Source organism: Pezoporus occidentalis, unplaced genomic scaffold (genome assembly GCF_034315485.1).
Source record: "Pezoporus occidentalis ecotype Australia unplaced genomic scaffold, CSIRO_AGI_Poc_V1 ctg12, whole genome shotgun sequence".
In the NCBI taxonomy this organism is placed as follows: domain Eukaryota; kingdom Metazoa; phylum Chordata; class Aves; order Psittaciformes; family Psittacidae; genus Pezoporus; species Pezoporus occidentalis.
In genome coordinates, this window is record NW_026912994.1 from 7,143,469 (window position 1) to 7,166,014 (window position 22,546).

The 22,546-nt window shown below is 44.6% G+C and overlaps 2 protein-coding genes across 6 annotated transcripts in view; one reads left to right on the forward strand and one right to left on the reverse strand.

The window, feature by feature from the left end:
* SEMA5B (semaphorin 5B) overlaps nt 1-7,401 on the forward strand; it is a 283,614-nt gene extending 276,213 nt beyond the window's left edge. For 3 of the 5 annotated variants that reach the window (XM_062607079.1, XM_062607078.1, XM_062607080.1), the window contains one exon: nt 1,056-7,401. In XM_062607079.1, coding sequence (XP_062463063.1) covers nt 1,056-1,211 — 156 coding nt within the window. In that variant the 3' untranslated portion in view covers nt 1,212-7,401. Of the gene's footprint in view, nt 1-517; nt 588-1,055 lie in introns of all 5 variants that reach the window. The other 2 variants (XM_062607082.1, XM_062607081.1) reach the window with 2 other exon arrangements.
* Nucleotides 7,402-19,608: 12,207 nt separating this feature from the next.
* The window catches only part of SLC49A4 (solute carrier family 49 member 4), a 66,720-nt gene continuing 63,782 nt past the window's right edge, over nt 19,609-22,546 (reverse strand). Inside the window, exon 9 of the mRNA XM_062607090.1 lies at nt 19,609-21,596. Coding sequence (XP_062463074.1) covers nt 21,481-21,596 — 116 coding nt within the window. The 3' untranslated portion in view covers nt 19,609-21,480. The remainder of the gene's footprint in view (nt 21,597-22,546) is intronic.

Sequence of the window (22,546 nt, forward strand, 5' to 3'; positions counted from 1 at the left end):
ACGCAGTAGTGTTGACTCCCAGATCAAAGGAGTGAGTTCCCTGCATAACAACCATTAAAGGTGCACATAGGAGCAGTGTAGGCTAGATATATGTATAAGAAATTTAAGTTAGGGGTTAGTTGAAAAAACTGCCATAAGAATTCTTCAGCCACATTCACAGAAATCAAATGACTGTAAAGATGCAGGAGAAAGTTCCATAAAATTATTGCACACACACCCAAATGGGATTTTATCCTTGTGCATAGGTAACAGCTGGCATAGCAACGGGCTTTAATCTGATGAAAGGGGACACCTGCTTGCTGGTGGGAAGAGTAATTTTAATTCTTGCAAAAAGCAAAGAAGGAGGGGGGAAAAGGGGAGGGAGAAAAAAAAACATTTCTAAATTTTTATGGTAAAAGGGGCATTTGTGGTTCTCAATTTTATGTTATTATTGCCAACAATTGTTACATGGTTGTTGATTTTTTTAAGTCATTTTAGCTTTTCCAAAAGTGACCATGATTTGTTACTTATACTGTAGCTTACAGAAGTGACACACTTAATATCGGGGGGTCCAAACCTGGATATCTACCAATGGAGATGGAGATCAGGTAAATGCACACCTGCTCTTCCAAAGAGAAAAAGCTGCCGTTTGGCAACTGGTTTGAGAGGAAGCTGCAGTCTGTAACATGAGCATTTTGGAAGAGATTAGATTGAGCGCTGTCATTTGTCACCAACTTTGGTGTAGGCCCAGCATGGTTTTGTGTGACAGTGATGTTCAGACAACATGCCATCTACCAGGAGACTCCAGGTCTCTGGAGAAGGCTCTGGATTCTGGCCCTAGCAGTAGCTAAGCACAGGTCCACCAAAGGAGACCTGGCAGGAGCTGTGGTCCCCTGCAGACTAGCCCCATAGTGAGTACGATGTACTGTCTTACTCTCCCAGCTGGAGGGAAGGAGGTGGTGGCTGCAGCTGAGACCTTGATGGAGAAGGCAGGTGAGAGGGAGGTGTCTGCAGGTAGTAAAGAGTAATTATGTGGCACCATTACCATCCCTGTCATGTCCTCTTCTCTTTTACAGACACTTAACAAGAACAATTTGATACCAGATGACAGGACCAACTTCTACCCATTGCAGCAAACCAATGTGTACACAACAACCTATTATCCCAGTACACTGAATAAATATGACTACAGGCCTGAGGCCTCCCCTGGAAGGACCTTTACCAACAGCTGATGATGGACAGATCCTACAGGACTGGATACTTCCTATATGAATTTTTTTAAATTGATTTTATGGACCAAATACTGGCTCAGCCTCTAGATGTAAATATTGTACAGTAGGGTCTTTTTTTTTTCCTTTGGTTAATTGTATTTCTTGTAAACAGCACATCTCCTTACAAGGACAAAACCACATATGGACCATTCTGCAGTGCTTTTGTTGATATTTGGCTGGAGATGGCTCTTACTACTGCAACTGTTTATGGCTGGAACATCAACATTGTTGTCCAGCGCCAACATTGTCACAAGGAGGTGGCTGTGTGCTGGGCTCAGTGGCCACCATGCAGCAGCACACAATATGTGGGTACACTCTAAGCAAGGCGAGAAGTGACCTCCTGGGGCAGGAGTGTCTGTCTGGTGAGGCACATCCTTCCTGAGGCAGGGTAGCAATGGTGCGCTGGATGACACACAGTTCATGAGACAGGCTGAGCGGGACTCCATCGTGCCAACAACTTTTTTTCTTTTCCTTTTTTAATTTTTCATCTTTTTATGTTTCTGGAAAAAAAAAACAAACAGAAGTGACTTTCTAGGGCAGTGTTCCCTGTATCTTCAACAGAATCTTTTCATATTACAGGAAATACTTTCCGCAGCCTTCTTTGGCAATATGCAGTTCAGCTGATGAGAAACAACACACAAACAAAGTGCATTACACAAAGAAGCTTTCCAGAACGTTTCCAGTCTTAATTGAAAGAAAATTATACAGGCAGTGAGACACTGAGAGAAGTAAATGTTGGAATAACATCGGAGATATGAACTTGGAGTGCCTAACAAACAAAGATGTTTATATCACTGGAAAAAAAAAGGTGTAATGATTGCCGTGCAAGAGCCATGGACTTTTTTCTTTCTTCCTTTTTTCTTTTCTCCTGAGACAGTGTTAACTCTTTTTGTTCTAGCTTTGATCCTGATTACGTCTGCCAGGAAAGGCAACTTTCGAGGTCATGCTCTTCTTGTGGGAAATCACTGTGCTTTGGGCTGGTTTTTTCCCTCTTGTTTTGCTGTTGGTTTTTAGTTCATTTACTTTCTAAGAGTGAATAATTCTGACTTTTCAGAGGGAGGGTATTTTTGTACGGAATGTTTCCATAGTCTGACATGACCCAGAAAGTCTGCTGCACATTCTTACAGTGTCTTCCAGTCAGTACTCTATGAAATAGTAACACAGCTGAGTAATGTGCGTTGTTTGCCAATATCTCTTTAATCTTTTCTGAACAAAAACCAACCCAATGAACAAATGCTGCTGCAGCTATTGAAGTAAATTGGGGCAGTAGCATTATTAAACAGTATATCCAGCCTTGAAATGTAATTTTATGTATGTGTGTGACTGTGTCTACAAGAACTGTATTAGTTTGATGCAGAAGCCATGTTGTCTACAACCAGATGTTTGTCTGACATAATTGTTTGTTTGGCAAAAAGGAAACTTATTGCTGGTGCTTAATGTACAATTACATCCAATGTGTTAGCAACGTGGACAAGTTCACCGCTGTCATCATTCAGTGTTTCTAAATATTTATAATGAACTCCTGATGCTAAGGATTTTAGAATGTCGCAATACTGAGCATGAGATAAAAGTACACCCTGAAACACGCATGAGCTCCATGTGGTCCTGAGGTTGGCTTTGTTGTGTGCATCTTACTCGAGCAATTACCATGCCTGTACGTGGCCATTGACTCGGCCGTGTTCCTAGCAGTCCCGTTTGGCTTCTCTTTATTTCAGATTTCGCTGTAAGCTGGCACCAATCATTTCCCAGTGCTATTCCTTTGCAGTTGCTTGTTTGGAAGCCCAGCTTGGGCTGTGTACTCAGCTCTTTCATGTAGGCAGCCAGTAGGAAATGAAGAAAGACTGTGTTCCTAGTGACAAGTATATTGCTTTTACTGCAAGGAAAAGCCAACACAGTTCTGTAAGCCTGTTATGGTGGTTTGACCAGAAGGCAAGAATAAAGAGGCCTCCCATTTTTAAATTACTTTGTCCAACTTCAGTTTGCAGTGATTGAAGGCTGTAGGGATATTTGTAGTAAAGTGAGGTCATTAGCACTGCTGTGAGGACACCTTAGGCTCAGTGGTGCCTGTCATTTTCAGCAGTTGTTTTTCTAATTTAGCAGCTCATCCTACTTCTGCTCTGTTCACTGGGTGAAATAGGGAGAACAGAGGAATTGAGATAGAGAGAGGTGCCCTTAAATAGATGCACTCACATTTGAAGCAGTGGCGTCAGGAGCTGGTCCAGACCTTGAAGCTCCTGCTGCAGCTTGAAGCTCCTGAAGCAGCGTGTCGCAACCCTCCAAGTAGGCACAGTGGCCCTAACTCCCCTGCCAGCATGGCTGCAGTGGGAGCGGTGGGAGTGAAGCAGGATCACCAGGGTAGAAGGAGAGCACTGGTAGCAAGTGCCAGCACCTGGAGGGAGGCTCTTCCTAGGCTCCTAAATCCCATTTGAGGAGTGATGACTTTGTGCCTCATGCTGTAATCCCCTGCCTTGCTGACTTCCATGGCCCCTCAGCAACTCAGAAATTCCTGACTTAAAATAGTTCTAACAAATATATAGCTCAGGGGTTGAAAATTATTACATTTGATTATCAGGATAGGATGTTCCCAGCTTTAATTTATGTGATTCAGAAAAAAACATTGGCTCCCAAGATTACTCTAGCCATTGTGAAATCAAAGCCATCTCCAAGCTTCCCACTCAGAAGATTCCTTGTATTGATACATTCTTCAATTACTGTGTACATGGCAGAATTGCAGCAGGAGTCTGGGGGGATGGGAGGAAGTCAAACTTTGCAATCATGATAATTTTCTATTTTCCTTTCTTTTTCTCCTCCCTCCTCCTTCAACTTTTTTCCATTTTCAGCTTCACAGAATAACATGATGTTAACTGCTTTTTTTTTTTTCCCCCAACGTGCTGCGTAGCAGCTGAATTTATTTAAATGTTCAGCTCACCAAGATAGGTCATTACTTCCATTGTGCTCAGGAGGGGCATATTTTGTAGGCTATTGGAGGGCAGATGCTTTGAGAGTTGTGCCTGTGGTTATAGTTTCATCAAGCCATTTCTTCTTACCAGCCATCCGAATGGATTCAGCCCTTTCTGGTATAATTGGCAATCACAGCAAGGGTCTGTAGACTCCATTTGAGCAGAAAGGAGAATCCAGGAGAGAGAAGAGAGAGCACAATAAAAAAAAAACTAGAACACATATTACTCACTGTTTGCATGAGTGTGAGTTCTTTAAGGACAATGTCAATGCGGTGTGAGGGTTGCATTTTTTATGAGCTCTCTAATGCGTGGCAGGTTAATGACACCAGGTACAGTGATATTCTTGCATCCATGTAATTCAGCACCTTGATCATCAGGTCTGTAATATCTGTAGCAGCTTGAATTGCTCCTGCAGCTGGATGTTAAAGTTGCTAAAATTTCCTATTTGTAAGGCCATCTGAAAGTGCACTGGAAATGCATTTAGTTCAGGAGCATTGCTTCCAAAAGACTCATCTTGCTCTTTATTTTTTCTTTCACTTCTAAGGCAGAGAAGGGAAACCTGGGCAGTTCCTGTGCTGGTCTAGCGACACTGGTTCTCTGCAAACCCTTTGGATAGGATTCGGATATCCATTATGTAAAATATGATTGAAATCTTACAGCCAAGTGTGTAGCGGAAACATCTTTAATTAGGCCTTTCTTCCTTTTCCATGGAGTGGCTGCCTTTCTCCCTCCAGATGGGGTGTGCATTATGGCCTTATCCAGGCTGTGTTGTGCCAATGCTGATGGGCTTTACTTGATCAGCTGCCACCCACCAAAAATAACTTGTGCCAAACCACTTGATGATAGCACCACAGTATAAGAGGTGCTGTTGCTCTAAAGGCGCACTTGAATGTTCAGCATATGAGCCAGGCTGCTCTTAAACATATGAACTGTACAGACACTATAAAAGAAATTGTATTGTATTACCACCACTGTTCCTAATGCCTTACATTTGGAAAATGAGATGATTAGTTTGAAATCAACAGAGTAGGAACGGAGTTCATGTCTGATGCAGACAATTGACGCCTCCAATGTTAATCCTATGTTAAGCCCACCTGGAGAGAAAATTTCTGTCCACTGAGATTGATTTATTCTTTGTACCAAATATAGTGGGGGAAAGTTATATATATATAAAAATATATATATATAAATGTAAATGTAAAGTTCGTGTAACAGCTTACTCTTTTTTTTGTAATAGTGTATACATCTATCAGTGGATAGATACGGTATATATTTATAATATATACACACACAATATATATATTTAACAAAATGCCTGCAGAGGAAACTTAGAATAAGAAAGGCAGTGCTGGTATTCAAATTCACAGGGATAAAATGAAGAAAAAAACCTGTAAAAATATAGCATCCCTCCCATTAGTTTTAAAAAAAAAGCCCCAACCCTTTTGAGGTAAATGAAATATAATTTTTTAATTGAAAAGAAAATTGATTTTTCTAGTTAGAAATGCTGATTCTCCCCTAAATCATTCTGGTTAAGAATGATTAAGAAAAATATTCCTGTTACTGCTTATATTTTCTGAAGAAGCCTCCCATATCACTCATGTATCATCACTCTATTGTTTTTGTAATTATAAGTAGGGACTAATTGTGCAAAGAAAATTGAAATAGCAAGTAGGAGTAACAAATATTGTACCATTAGCCAAAAGACATCATCTATTAGAACAGAGAAAATGTCAACTTCCATGTTGAAGAAGATAGCAATTGCCTTCTGAGTTATTGATCGGCATAATAAGCCTTGCTTTATAATCGCACTAGAAGGTTTTAGTACCAAATTTAGGGAAAAGGAACCCTGCAAACCCATGGCTTTTCATTTTCACAGGGGCACAGAGAAGCCACCAGGCCATGGCAGTCAGGTACCTGGTGCAATGGGTGTCTCTGGAGCTTCCAGCATTCATGGCCAAGGCTCTGCATGTATTCCTCGCCCTGTTACCTCCCATGAGCCAGGCTGCACACATGACAGGGCACAGCACCCCTTGGAGCTGTCTGGAGTAACAGAGAAATACCCAGTAAATTGGGTTTGAAGGATTTCTTTTTTTTCCCACAGATCACTTTAATGCCCTCATGACCAGGGCCCAGACTCAAACAGGTGAATCTTCCCCTTAAGCTTGTTAGGAGGAAACTTCAAGCAGCTTCGAGAATACATTTGGGGTAGGTGGGAAAATCCATAAATTTTGATTGCCAGAACCTTCAAAACTGGACAGAAGCCCCTCTGGAGCTGGGTCCTTGTGGTACTTACCCTGTCTCAGCTGTTCTCTTGGAAATATCTCCTTTGGGCCCTTCGTGAAACGTTAGCATCTGCATTAGCCCTGGCTGGAGGAACAAAACCAACAACCCTTTATTTAGAGAGCCACAAAATTAAGTGCTCAATAGCATTCGACACAAGTTTGGGTCTCAAACTTGATTTTTTCCCTGTTCTGCCTCCAGCCTCAGCTGTCAATTTCTATGTGAGAAGGTTCAGTGCTGTAAGACCAGCATTTGGCTTTCTGCAATTCCCAGCCCCCATGTGTTTTTAAACAAATCTGATCATGAAAAGTATTAACACTGCACTCTAGTTCTGAAATCTCCATCAGCAGGATGCTGTTCATTCGCATGCCATGGAGTCAAGCAGAGGTCGGCATGGATGGACCATTAATAACCGAAGCAAAAATGGTTTTTAGTAACAAACGCCAAACAACATAAAAGTCAGCCAGCTGCATGCCAGTGCGGTTTCCATCCACACACCCCTCCCTAGCTGACATCCAAACCTGCGCATACCTAAAAGTGGTGCAGTTAATTAGGAGCATTCCCACAGAGAACACTTTCGGGAGGATGAATGGTATGTGTGATGGAAACGACATGATTTAGCTTGTAGTTGAGGTGGGAGAGTGACAGATGCAATACTGGATCATGGGAAATTGTGATGCAAACACGGAACGCTTGCCCTAAAACAGCAAAACCTGGAGAGTATTATTGAACTCTGTTGTGAAGGCACATCACCCTTCCTATGCAATTGAACTTGATGGTACTTTAGTATAAAGGTGACCTAGACTGTAATCACTGCCTTTAGACACTGTGAATTTTTTGGGGTACTCTGTATTTTTATATATTGTACAATGTAAAGAATAATTCAGAAATAAAACAGACCAACCTGAGAAGCCTGTGAGTTATTTCCCTCTGTGGCTGCTGCAAAGTGGTGCTGGGGCTCCTGAGCAGTGCTGGCAGGGCAGGTCAGAGGGAATGTGGAGGAGCTTCTTCCTGATGCTGGTGGCCAAGGGCAATGCAAAATCCACTCAGCTGCTTTTGCAGGGATTGGAAATTGCAGCATCCATCCTTCCTCCCTGCCTGCACTCCAGCTGTATCCTGAGGCCTAAGTCTGGATTATATCTGTCATGAATTGAAGACTGTGTGGCTACAAAATTGTGTTACTGAGTGAAATGCTGAAGTCTGTTACTGGAATTCAACTCCCTTCCTATGGAAGCCTGCATGTCAGAGTACAGCTCCACCCCAAACCTGGGGTGCATTTGAAAAACAGTATTTCTGAGTAAGGTGTCCAGTGAGGTAAGATCAAATCTGTCTGAAATTCGGGATGCCAGATCTGCATCCAGTTCTGCTGTACGTGTCTCCCCTCTGCTCCCAGCTCTCCGCACATGACACCAAGCTCCTTGGCATGGAGATCAACTTCCATGGGTCCTTTCAGGCGTATGTGCTCCGTTCCAATGAAATCCTACTGCTGCTCCTTCGTAAGCCGTACATTTTGATGTGAGAAGTTATAAAAAGCTGAGGGACACATTCTGACTGAAGGATGATTGTAGCCTCATATTGAAGAACGTTATAGCTCTTGTTGTATTTATTAATCAAAGTAAAGACCGTGAAAAGTGACAGAGTCAGGAACATTTTAGTTTATGTTCCGATACAGCTCAAGACTTATATTGAAGTTTCATACAGAAAATTACACCATAATGTCATAAAAATTAGATTGGATTGCTAATAGCCTGAAACGTGCTACACCTGCATACATAATACTTTAATCCCAGTAAATCATGAGCTATCATTTGGGTGTTTTCATATTCTCAAGTGTGCATACAGGAATTTCTTTTCAATGAAGACCATTAAAAAGTAATTGAGAGGCACAAGATCAGTAAAAACAAACTTGCTGTGAGTAAGATGGATTTTTTTTCCCGGTTAGCTTGCATGATAACACAGGGAGGTCGTTTCTGAAAGGTTTTGTTTTGCATCAAGCCACTTCTGCACTCAATTACAACCAAAAGTATCGCATTGGAACCTATCTCCAATTTCCTTAAAATCTGTCTACCACAACAGTTTTTTCTAGCTGCTAATTCAATTCATTAACGTTACAGTTTCACTTGTAGCCTCAGTGCACTTTTGGTCTCTCACCTCACCTGTACGCTTTTCCTTCTTTAACTCCTAACTGTGGGGTAAACAGTGAAAGCTTTGTTATCTTGCAGGTTCCCCACCAGGTTTTTATTAAGCCAGAGCCCCAGGGCTGCACAGCCCCCCTCCAACCTGCCTTTGGTACCACTCAGGGGTCAGTGTAAGAAATGGAGGAACAGGTAAAAGCAGAAGGTCCCTCATGATCCATGTCTGCATGTTTCCTACAGGACTCTACAGTAAACGCTTTAGGGACGCCTTTAGCCGGATGTGGCACTGACAAACCTGTCCTAGCCCCGGCCCTCCATATGAAGCCCTTCTGCTGGTGTTTTCTTTCCTATCAAGACTTGGAAACATTCTTGGCTGGTGGGGCACTTGCCTGGGCAAGTGCACAGCCAGCACATGGTGTTATGGAGGAAAGGATGGGCAGGGAATTGCAGCCTAGCCCAGTTAATGTCAGTGAAAACACTGGAGCAAGGACTTGGATGAGCAAGCTATAACCACTGCAGAGTGGCTGAGCAGCTGCGTGCTGGCACTAGGGCATTATCAAGAGCACATCATGCCAGATCAAGTTAATTTCCTCCTCTGAACAGGCACCACATCCTGCAGGCAGTGCAGAAATAACAAATAACCAGCAGCCTGATTTTTAGCAAGGCTTCGACCCTCTCATACACGATCCTCACCCGCTGCTGGAGCGATGGCTGGGGAGGTCACCACACAGGCAACCCTCCTCAGAAAGCACTCAGGCTGTGGCGATAAAGAAAAGCCCTGAGTGGGTCTCCTACTGCTATGCCCAGCACCCCTGTTAGCGTCCAGCACCCCCACCAGTGCCCAGCACCCCACCAGTGTCCCCAGTCCCACCATCATGACATGATCAGAAGCCCTCGCTCTGACTCCTGAATCTCCCTCTGCCACACAGGCATTTCACTGATGTAAGAGAGCCCACGTAGCCCTGCTGCTGTGACCAGGCAGAGGAGAGTCCCCAGGCTCAGCAACAGCCTCTGAGTCAACTTAAATCCAGAACAGCCACCCCAGTGCAGAGATCAGCACAGAGCAAGCACTTCCTCAAAGTGCTTGACACTCCTATGCAAAAGCATTGCTTCCTGTGGCTTCTCCTGTGCTTTTTCCCCTTGAGAGTACAGCCAAGAGACCACACACTCTTCAACACAGAGCTCAATACCAAAACCTTTGGAGATTCATTAAAAATGCTGTTATGCTAACAGCTGAAAAGCATTTTGACATGGTTGGTTTTGTTCATTCATAAAAAGCCACTCATGAAGTTGTCACTGCACTTTCTGTTTAAAAAAGCTGAGGTTTGAATTAACCAAGAAGGTGCCAGAGTTCAGCACTGCCCAAGCCTGCTTCCAAAAGAATAAACCCAACACAACCCCACCAAACACCACACGCACATCATGGGAGGTAAGGACAATTAACTCCTGATATAGTCAGAGATGGAGAAAAGCAGGCCATTAGGGTAAAACATTGGCCCATTTCCTAGGTCAACCCACCTCCCCCCTTACCCCCTTTCCTTTCCCCAGCCCATCTTTGGTCACATTTCAATCATTCAATCTACTCACGATATCTGCAAATCAAACCGTTTTCCTCTGGGGAAAGGACTGAATCAGGCCAAGGTAATTTTGTTTGTTGGGATAGAAATGGCTCTTGGCAGCTGGGTAGACTCTTGCCTTTTCCTGCTTTGCACTGCCTCATACGGCAGGTTTATTTTGTGACCATAGTTTTATCACCCATTTTTTTGTTGTGACTGGCTCTGTGTTATCCATCCCATGGCAGAGACTCAAGTGCTCTCCTGGCTGAGGAGCTGTGCTGCAACACTGTCATGCTTCAAATCAGCTTTTCTGGAGACTTTGAAGGTCAAACTTTACAGTTTATGAACCGGCAATTAGCTGTAACCAAAAGGTAGTCCTGGTTTTCCATCACTCTGGAGACAGCATGGTCCCTCAGAGACCCAACATTAGCATCAACCATGGTGAATGGCAACAGACTGTTGAGGCTCTATCCATCTAACCTTGCTGTATTCTTTCATTTTTAAACCTCCCATAGTCATTTCCTTGCTGTCATGGAAATAATGGAGCCAGCAACGGATTGCTCCCCTCTCAACCACAGGGTAATGAACAGCCATCAGAAACATTTGCTATTTCCATGATGTGAAGCATCAATGGCCACAGAGAAAACTGTACCCATTTTTGCAGTACTTAATTTACTGTCACGAACAAGCGATCTGTACGAGAGAGCACACTTAACGCTGATACACTTTTATTACCCTGGCAGGAGCCACGTTATTGTTTTCTATTTTCACATTTCTTAGCAACAACATTTTTTTGTGCATAGGTTTCGGTAGGAGCTCGGCTGAGTTTCTTGTGTTGTACCCAATTTACATGCTGACTTACATCACCCTGTCCGCGGGCGAGAGCCTCGCTTTCTGCCTGAAAGCCTCCTGGCAATTACTCCCATCTTCTGCTGATCTGTCCCTCTTCTGGCGCTGGAAGAGACAAAGCCGTCTGCCTGGCAGAGGCCGCCCATCCTGGGGAGCAGCTGGTCCCTGGCAGTCCCCACCTCGCTGACTGCTGCAGCGGCCAAGGAGGGTCTGGGGCTAAGAGGTACAGGCTTATGCTCCCATCACTTCTGCACACCACCAGCCTGGAGACACACAGCTCTGCCCCAGCCGAACAAACAAAAGTCATCTCTGAGGGCCTCATGAGGGTAGGGAGGGCTGTGATGCTTTAGCGTAGGCTGAGACCTACTCTGAAAATCTCTCTCAAAAAGGTCTCCTCTGCACTTCAGAGCCAGCTGAGGTTATTTTTGTATGAGGTTGTGATGTTCTAGTTCACATGTCTGCTGCTCACCTGCCCACCACAAACCTCAGAGCCACTCTTTCTTTTGCCCACCAGATTTCTACCAGCATCAAAACTCAACCGCAAAGCCATGCCCACAATGCCAATCCTCAGCTCTGCCACCAAAGGCAGGTTTAGGAGAATCCTGGGCAGAGTTTGAGGTTCAGAACACTGTAGGGTCACTTCATCAGCTACCCGTACTTCCTTTGCCTGTGCTTGCCTGAGCTCCAATTATTGGGGTCCAACCAAGGCGGCATTTTCCTGTATGCTGCCTGTGGGGAGGTTTGCATCCCCTGTCCACTGCCTTTTAGCACCTAATCGAGGTACTTATTGTAGCTGTAGGTCTGTGGCCAAGCAGACAGATGGACAAATGGATGGACAGGCTTACTCACAGCACAGTCTTTGCAGCTCCAACGGCATGGGTCCAGCATCCTGGTGGCACCAGAAGAGTGCACCTCCAGAGCACCACCAGCTCTGGGTGCCTGCAGATATGGAGCAAAGCAGAAAGCTTCCAAACCAAACCTCACTGCAGCCATGGGACCTGCTGCAGAGCCTCCTGCTGACAGTCTGGGACAAGCTGAGGCTGCCCCACTGTTGTGTTCCCATGCACCCATGCTCGTTTGGCTCCTGAAGAGTTAAGATGGATTTTGCAGCCCTTAGCCAAGGATGACTTCACTGGGTGACTGGCCCACACTGGGAGAAGAGAGCGTGCTGGTCCTGGCAGCTTGCATGAGGAGCCCTGCCACGATGCACCCACTGGGCTTCCCCTCTGCCTGCACAAGCCCAAGCTATAGGAAAAAAAATGCCCTGGTTGCAAATCTGTGTTCATGTAGCCATGGGTGCAGAGCAGCGGCACTGTCAGGTACAGGAGAATGCCTTGGTTCCTGACAAAACTCCCAGCTGCAGCCCAAACCGTACTCCTGGAGCAGGGGAAACACTGTGGCTACTTCACCCTCATGACCTGCAGCAAGAGGCTGCCCGCCTGCATCTGGGTGCTGCTGCTGCTCTTCCCCGACGTCAGCATCCCCTGGCACTGGGCTGCAGCCCAGAGATGCCAAATCACCCACAAGTAGCATTTAAAGTGGCCCTGACCTTTCCCCCCCACCCTCTGCTGGTCCCATGGCCATTAGATATGAGGTATCTGAGCAGCTCCCCCACATCTGGGCACAACACTGAGTGGCTGCACCCAGCCTGGCCTCAGCCCAGCAATCCCACAGGGCCCATCTACCCACACCTAACTCCAATGTGGTCACACTGGGAGCCACCAGCAAGCACCCAGCCAGGATGTGCTGATCGGGAGAGAGAGAATAAATCATTTCTGTGCCAGGGAAACAGCAGACTTTGACAACAGCAAAGTAGAAACTGTGTAAAACACCCCCAAAACAACTCTGAGAAGGAATGAGCATAGGGGGTTCACCAACACACAGAACTACACTGGGGATCTGAGATGGACCCTTGGCTCTCATCCCCCCAAAGGACGGAGGTTTTCGTTAACACTGCAAAGATAAATACAACCGGGACTGTATCATTAGAGGAGCCTTAAGCTCCCATATATAGCCTGGAAAGAGACTGTTGCTAAGAATAGTGGGGCCCAGTTATTCCATGATATGAGAGTTGACAGATTTCTTCCCAGCACTAATAGGACATGAGGTTATTTTAAACTTGCCCTGGTAAGTAGTCGGGGTGTTACTAAAGAGCTGGTCCTAGAAAATAAACACGGATCAAGAGATCCCGGGTTGGGCTCGTTTCCATTAAATGCAGAATAAACACATGGAAGGTTACTGAGAGGGGTCTCCTTCCCAAAACAGAGATGTTAACAGTGGGAACCAGCAAAACCAACTGGCTTACAGCATCCCGAGCCGTGAGCCCTGATGAGGCAGCGTGTGGTATCAGTCAGGATGATGCGGTGGGGCAGCGCAGGCTGCCACTGCCACCAGCACCTTCCCCTGCTTGCTGGGGGACCCCTCTGCCCCAGCCCACCCCATGTCCCTCAGTCTGTGGGGACCCTCAGTCCTATAGCAGGGTCAGACTTCCTCCAAAAGCCTCATCTGAAGCAATGGAAATCTTCCTCTTGGATGGATTGGGTGTTGGATGAAGTTACATTCATTTCGACTAAGCAGCCCCCATCTCGTAGCAGTATCTGCTGTGGGTTTTGGCAATATTATAGCAGAAACAAACCATTTCCCTGTATTTTCTTGGAATTAATGAGCAGTGATGGCAGCAAGTCTGAGTAACCTCTTTAATGTGCAACAACCGGTACGTAAAGTAACACGCACTTCATGGTCAGATTCCAGTTTTGAAAAGAAATGACACAGTGGATGTGTTACATGACAAGTATATAGTGGTTTCAACATCATTTCCTCAAACATAAAAATACACCACATCAGAATATTGCATACAAAAAGTAGAATTTGCCCTAAAATAAAATTCTATCAAATCATTTAAAAAATTACAAAAGTAAAATGCATACAAACTCCAGTAAAATCTAACAGTCTTACAGGTCGAGGATAGTTTACAAAGATGCCCTCCAACATGTAAAACCCTCTTCCTTCTCTGCATGTTCACACAGCTCAGAAAACCCCACTAGGTGCATCACTTAATTAAAAGTTGGGTTTTTGCACCTTATCAAGTACTTTTTTCTCAAATGCACAGCAGAAAACATTAAACTTGATCGGGAAAAAGAGATTTTAATCTAGCAAATATCACAGGCAGAGAAAATAAATGTACTTGGAAAACACATTGCTGTGCCTGGGGGGAGCAGCAGCCAGTGCCCTGCTGCCCGCGGGGATGCCTTGTACTTTCTCAGTCCAGGTGCTGGAGGGCAGCAGAAAGGTCGGGACACGGCAGGGGCAGGAGCAAGGCAGCCAGCTCTGAGTTTGCATCGTGGCTTTGACTGCACATCCAGGACATCCAGAGATGCCTCCAGGCTGGAGGCATCTCACCCCCTGACTGCCCCAGGCAGACTGTTTCTCCGAGCATCCCTTCCCTAAGCATTACCATTTCCCACCAGTTTGTTAATGTAACCTGTCTGCCAGAGGGGGGTTTTACCCTCACAGTACATACAGTCTATGCCTTATAGATTATGCTGGCCATGCAGAGAAAACCAGGGTCTGCACTCCACACAGAAGGCTCAAAAGGATGAGGACATGCAGCCCATTAACCAGGGCATTCCCCACCCCCTGCTCCAGCTACCATTCCTCACAGGATTCCACAGCACTTCCCAGCCCTGACCTCCCCTGCCTGAGGAGGGACATGAGGCACCCTCTCCCCTTTTACAGGTGGGGAGAGCGAGGCACCCTATGCATGAGCATCTCTTCCTCAAGCCTCTGAGTCATTCTGTGACTGAGCAAGCACATCACCTGGGCTCTCGCTACTCATTCCAGCACCGCACAAACCTGCACATACCCAGGAAAACATGGGGTTGGGGTAGTTTTGGCTTTTACAAACAGATGGGCTAAGGTCAGAGAAGCGGCCTGAGCCAAAAGAGATAAGCTCCCCATAAAGAAAGCAAGGTTTTGCTCACGGTATTTTCCTCATGTAATAACACAAAGCAAGTGCAACGAGTCTGACAAGATGTAAAAGCAGAGAAATCACATGCGGGGAGCCAGTGAGGAGAGAGACCGTGAAAAAGGAAAAGCTGTTATTGCAGACAGCAAGTCCTACCTGCCTTCTCTGCCGCACCTTGGAAAACTGGCGCCTCTAAGCCATGTGCCCCAGGTGTTCCTGCGGCACAAATCATGTCACAAACACAAAATGAAGGTCAGAACCTCATCCTTGAGGAACTAGAAAATGAGACTGCTTAACTGAGGTTGCAGAAGACATCCCTCCTGCACAAGTAACCTACCAGGGTCACACTGCTGGGCATCCTGGATGCAGCGCTTCCCTTCTCCCCCTCTGCCCCAATCGCTGCCCCCCCGCCCCAGTCCAGGCACAAAGCTTCCCGCAGCACTGCTGCAGCTGAGCAGCAGCAGGATGAATGACAGGGCTGCAAGAGTGGGCCCACACTCCATGAGGGCATGAATTGCTCCCAACACTCTGCAATCCCAAGTAAAAGGCAGGAGCCAGCACAACTGCACAAATACGTGCTTTTGCTTGTCAAAACCTTGGACAATTACATTTCTTCCTCTATTTATTAGTTTCACTTGTCTTGAAACACAAACTGCAAAAAATATAAGCAGATTAACATCATCTTCTGTGGCAACGCTCCTCTGCTGCCTGAAATTGCACTCCTGGAGGAAGCAAGGCTTCCTCTGCCACCTACAACCTGCCTTGCAGCACAATGGCTGCAGGGAAATGAATGAAGCCTGTGTTGACACGGATAATCTCTCATATGTAAGCCTGGAGGCTCTCCCTCTGTTGGAAGGGAGGCAGCAGCCCCAAGGCAGCTTTTCCTCTACACATGCTGTTCTCCTCCTCCCAGCCCCAATGAGGGGACCCACAGAAGATGATTAAGTTCCTGTTTGTTTTGGGAGGGTCAGCATCTACCCTTGCACGACTGTGTATCCATAAGCACTGCTGCCTCCTCACACACACCACATCCCTGCTCCTCAAGCCTGGTGCTTCAACAACACTGAGAATGGACACGCCAACATTAAATACCAAATTAACGCCCAATATTCATGTATGCTTTCATACCACTGTAGCAGTTGTCTTGCTAAGTTATGACAATGACACATACCTAATCTAAAGGACAACTCCCCAAACTAACGAATATAAATGTGCTTTTGTTATGGATACTCTTTCATATTTGCAAGTGACCCAATGGAAGAAATGAAGATGAACAATTAGAACCCTGCTGCCATAGCATCAAAGGACAGTTATATCCACTGTGCAATTCCCATTCATACCTCAGTCAATCCACATAATTAGATATCACTTCCCTTTCTAGGAACAGCCAATATACACATATTAATCAATTCTGCCTCTTTATATTGCAGCGTATGGCTATGCAGTCACCAAGTTTACTATAGAACAAGCGAGGCATTAACATCCCTGTTCAAATTTTATACGGATTTGATCAATTCAATGCAGTATTTCAGTGTTGAAATGCCCTCTGGCAACCTTCTCCCCTTACTCAATCCACAAGCCTGGCAAACCCCTGAATAACCAGCACAAACACTGATGCAGCCTGGGGTATTCCAGCCTTCTCCAAGATTAAAGTTGAACCATTCCCACCCACTTCAGCTTTGCCAGATAGCTGGGAGTAACTCCATGATCCCGTGAACCTGAGTACCTAACATACCTGGTGCCTGTCAGCTTGGTATCTCTAGGTATGGGAGCTAAAATTACAAGCTTCAGGCAAACTACAGTCTGCTCATAACAGACTATCTGTTTACATATGTGCAAAATCCTTTGGGTCTGCACTTTTTCCAGCTTGCATGATTCTCTAAACATCACTATCTTTATGTATATCAAGTACACAATTGGCCAATCCATCCCTCTAAAGCTGACTTGGGAGTGCAGCAGCACTGCTCCATTCCTCCAGCTCAGGGAAGCAGGTGGCCCTGCGGGTGGGTGAAGGAATCGAAAGGAAATTAATGGGTAACAGCAGGGATGAGACAGTAAACAGTGCCCTAAGCGGAGCCTACATCTACTAACCCTGAGCTTCCTCATTAGCAGCATGAAAGCTTGCACAGCTCCACAGCTCTCAAGAAGAAAACCCAGCAGCACTGGAAGCTGAACTAAGAGTTGTTACCGAGCCAAGCAGAAACCTGAAGAGCAGCCCATACTGAAAATGAAGAACCATTAAGAGAGAGCAGTCACTGCAGAGCATCCTTCCTAGCATTATCAACATAAAGTATAGCACAACTACTTAGATGTTAGAGGGCTCTGCTCTGCTGGAAAAAAAGTGTTCTTCAGGGCCGTGAACTTACAGGCCATGAAGAGAAACAAATATTGTGACTGCCCAGGGCACCTTGCTCTGCTGGCAGTCACAGCACAAGCATCAGCCAGTGTCAGCTACTCCACAGCAGTGCAAGGTAATACCTCATTTAGATAAAAACCCCTGTGGTTACTGACTCAGAAGTTACAGAGACTTAGGATTTTCACTAATTAATGAGAAATACTGTTCTGCACCTATTCTGCACTACAGTCAATTGTACCAGCACTGCTTAGGGCTCTCCCTGCAGTCTCAAACTGATTTCCAGTAAAGTGCAGTTATCCTTATAGCTTGGACCCTCGGTAAATCCAAACAAGGGGAGACCTACTGGTAGCCCTTATCCAAAAAATACTCCCACGGGTTGAGTTAGTGACATGGAATAGAATGCTCCTCCACAGAAGGATGCTGCTGCTGGGCACAGATGGGGATAAAATGTTTTTCAGAGATCTCAGTAAGCACATTCGCAATCCTCACCTCTGCCCTGAGCCAGACTTGCTAATCTAATAAAATCCTTAGGCCTGAACACTGTGTACGGAATGCAGCAGTGTCCTGCACAACTTCAACTGATTTGGGAGCAATCCTTTGGGTTTCCCTCAGACATACTGCAACCTCTGGTTGAGCCCTGACTGAAAACTAAGCGCAGGTCTCCAGCAGAGCCCTGCTGCACTGCCCAGCTCTGGATAACATCTCCATTTTGGTGCAGACGCATGGAGGACTATAACTAGGACTACACACTACAGTGCCCAATACAGTATATTGGTTTTGTGTGGCAAAGTTCTGGTAGTGGGGGAGCTACAAGGGTGGCTTCTATGAGCAGCTGCCAGAGGCTTCCCCCTTGTCCAACAGAGCCAATGCCAGCTGGATCCAAGACAGACTGTGACCAAGGAGGCTGTGACCCTATGGGAAGCCAATGCTGGAGCAGGCTCCTGGCAGGACCTGTGGCCCATGGAGAGAGGAGTCCACACTGGGGGAAGGTTTGCTGCAGGACTTGTGACTCGCAGGGGACCCACACTGGAGCAGTCTGTCCCTGAAGGACTGCACCCCATGGAAATGACCCATGCTGGAGCAGTTCATAAAGAACTGCAGACCGTGAGAAGGACTCACGTTGGAGAAGTTCATGGAAGAGAACTTCCATGCGGGAAGACTCCACACTGGAGCAGGAGAAGAGTGTGAGTAGTAATCCCCTAAGGAGGAAGGAGAAGCAGAAACAACATGTGATGAACTGACCATAACCCCATTTTCCATGCCCCTGCGCTGCTGGCAGGGAGGAGGTAGAAAAACTGGGAGTAAAGTTAGGCTCAGGAAGAAGGGAGGAGTGGGAAGGTGTTTAAAGATTTGGTTTCATTTCTCATGATCCTACTCTGATTTGATTTCCTCAAGTTGAGTCTGTTTTACTTTGACAGTAAATGGTGAGTGATTTCTCCATGTCCCTATATCGATGCATGAGGCTTTCGTTATAATATCTTTCCTCTGTCCTGTTAAGAAGGAAAGTGGTAAGAGTGGCTTTGGTGGGCACCCGGTGTCCAGTCCAGGTCAACCCACCACACACAGAAACTTCTACCAAAGCATCAAAATTCAGGACAGCAGTGAGCAATTCACACTGAGAAAAAGAGCACAGTTTGAAACAAGGTGTTCACTCTTCTTCCGTGGCTGTACAGAGTCTGCATTTGGCAGCAGACAAGTATTTCGAATTGTTCAATGCTTTCTGGAACAGAGGCAAAATAGGTTATAGCCTGAATATTGCCTGAAGTGCTCCTCCATCTTAAAATAGTCAGGAACAGCGAAAGGTTTAGACACCTCTGTCAGTCAGGACAGTGCCCGAGCTGTGCAATTTTAATCTTAATATAGCTACAGTGAATTGCAGCAGCAGAGCTCTAAAGAGCCATCCAAGCTTCCAGTTCTGCCATGACAATGCAACTCCAGACTTGGCAAGCAATCCTTGGTTTCAGAAGACAGTAAGTAGCAGCAGCTACTAGATATTGAAACTATTTCAGGCACTAAAACATAGTAAAAAAGAAGTTGGACTGTCAATACCATTCATCTGAAAAACAGTAAGAGGATGACGCCAGTAGATCTGAACATGCTGCTTAGATTGATTTAGTTATCCCAATGCAGGTTAGATCCATTTCTATGAAGAGCTTGCTTCAAGACAGAAAAGATCATTTAGCAGCTGATATGGGCAACGAGCTAAGTCAATTTTCTGTTACTACAGTAAATACATCCATTGCTCTGAAAACATAAAAGAGGGAACAGCTCATTTTATTGTACTGCACAGATACACTCCTGAGTTAAAGGTATTAGTAGCACATTCTCCCTGCAACAGCAGAGCAGACAGAATGAATGGATCTGTGTCTGAAAGGTAGCGCTCAGTTCAGGGTTTATTTGAGTGAGCTTCCAGGGTTGGTGTCACCCCAGGGTGGCAGAGAAGAGCCCACACAGGAGCAAAGGGTGTTTGAGTCAGACTTCTACAGGAGCAGAACCCTGCACACCAGCCTCCTCCAACACGTGCACACACCCCGTGATAAAACTGCTATGATAGGAAATCATTCACCCCCTGAAAAAAAGTCGTGTCACAGACAGTGTATGTATGCATTTCCGTTCACAGCAGTTACTAGTTTAGTTACAAACTGCAGCATACCACCATCCAGAGACATGATTACTTAAAATAAACCTATGTAAACACATACCCTTATATAACTTATATATAAAATATATATATATAAGTTTTATTTGTGCATACATAAATGCACATGCACGCACACACACACACAAACACACCCCCCTAACACAAAACACAGAACACACATATGGAAATACTGTAAATGATGCTGAACTGAAATCTAAGAATATAATTAAGAAATTATTAGCAGATTTAAAAATTGAGTTAAAAAAATATTCAAAGTGTCTTTACTATTTTTGTTCAAGTAAGGGCCAGAATGACCACAGATTAGTACTGATAAAAAGAGCTGGCATTATATTTCCTATATTATGCCAAAACTCATGAGCTATTTCTCATTGTCATTCCGCCATCAGGGTACCTCATCAACTAGAAAGACTTTTTTTTTTTAGCAAACAGTGATTTTAAAGATCTGAGTTAACAAACAATATTGTTTAGGCAACCTCAATCATAAACTAATCCTAAAAAAACACACATGCCTTAGAGTATCAGAAGAGAACTAATGGGTCTTGGACATCCACTTCCACAGTATTCAGTGGCACAAACAGGTCTTCACAGTAAAAAAGGCAGTACTGGAGATGCAGGATAAAAAGGTGACACAGTGGTGGCCTTTAAAACCTTAACCTTTATCAACAGTGACTCTCCAGTAAACTTCTGAGACACCACAGATGCTTTGTATTCAGGAGATACACAGCCACAGTGGTATTCCAGAGGCAACTGTGAGTGAAAGTTGGGTTTCAGTGGCAGCTAAAGCTATCATTTACATGTGCTCCAGGGTGATAACAAACACCTCTAACAACTGCAAGGATTGTTTGGGATATTTAGTATGGCTAAAACCCCTGGTACCAGTGTCTTATATCAGAGATCACTTTATTAGAATATAAATGTAGTGTACAAGCACCAAATCATTTTGGCTTAACTGTTTAATGAACATTCATTAGTTAACCGACTAGTGATTTAAAAGGGAGCTCTTTTAAAAAAACAAAACTGGGTGAGTTTTTTTTGCTTTTTATCTTTTTTCTTTTCCCTTTTGTTAAGATTATTCATTATTTCTATTCTGATAGAAGACTCCAAAGATTACTGGTACCCTGATGTGTGTAACTGTGACTTGGCACACACACACGCACACCCACACACACAAACTGTACACCTCACTGCTACGTCAACAGCCTTTTAAATAGAGAGCCCCAGCTCTGGCACCAGGACCTATACATTAGATATATTCTTTTGTGCATTTTGGCATCATTATCACCACTAAAGTTCCATGTTTATCACAAATCAAGGTGGTCTTGAATGCAGGAACAGCCTGTCCCTCACCCTCTGTAATAAAGTCATGATTAAGTCTCGTAATTTCTCTGTTTTTCTGCTGTTCCACCATGTAAATCCAGGCAGATGGGCAGACTGCAAAGTTAACTTCCAGTCTCTTCCAACCCTCTTATCACACAGAGACGACGACATCGAGATAGAGTCTGTCGTAGGACTCACGGAAGCACAGGATGAGGAGCAGGCTGAGCAGACATGATCCAGGCAGGCACCAGTTGAACCAGGAAAACTCTGTAAACCAGGAAACAGACTCAGAGTTATCAAACATGTTCTGTGTTTAAATCACAGAAGGGAATTGCTGTGTTCTGAACAAAATCCTCACAGCTTTAGATCGATAGATGGTTAACATGGTCTATAAGACTTCTCCATATACACCTTAAAGAGCCATCCATATAAGTTGTGCATATATACCTATATATACATATATATACACATATACATATATAAAAAAAAAACAAAACAGTGCCTCCAGCTAATGTTAATCCTCCTTATTCAACCTGTCAATGGAAAGAATGGGGAAAAAAGAAAAATCTATCATTGCTAATGGAGAACAACCCCCTTCTGAAGACTCTACTCATTAGTTCTTTGATTTCCGTGGATTGAAAACTGGAACAAATTAAAAGTGTGAGAAGGAGCAGGGTTTGATTTTGACTCAAACCGGCTATATGGTGTAAGAAGGGAAAACCAATTCCTCAGAAGAAACTTGCGAGTAGTACGATCAATTCAATTTAAAACTAGTTGCAAAAACAGCTCCTCAGAAGCCTCTTTTCAGATGTTACACATAATGTTCAGATGTAGATTTAATGCTCTTAAAAGCCTGTGTTCCGCATTCAAGAAATCCTGTCATCTGACATCTGACTATTAATTAGCACTTCTATTCAGTTTTTCAGCTTTTTTTTTCAAACAAGTGCACAATTTCCTTTCTCTAATCTGTCAATTTACTGAAGAAACATTAATTTTACTGGAGATGATGTTTCATTTCTTTTTGTTTGTTTGTTTCCTTTAGTACTATTATTTATTTATTTTTACAGAATCTAAACTCTCCCTCAAGGCCTGAGTTAATCAAAATCAGGATTTCAGCACTGCTACTTTCTTAAATCTGTAATTTATACTGCTAAAAGGAAAAGTGCAATTTCTATTACACAATGCAAAAGACAGAAGCCTAAAAAACCCCCAACTTT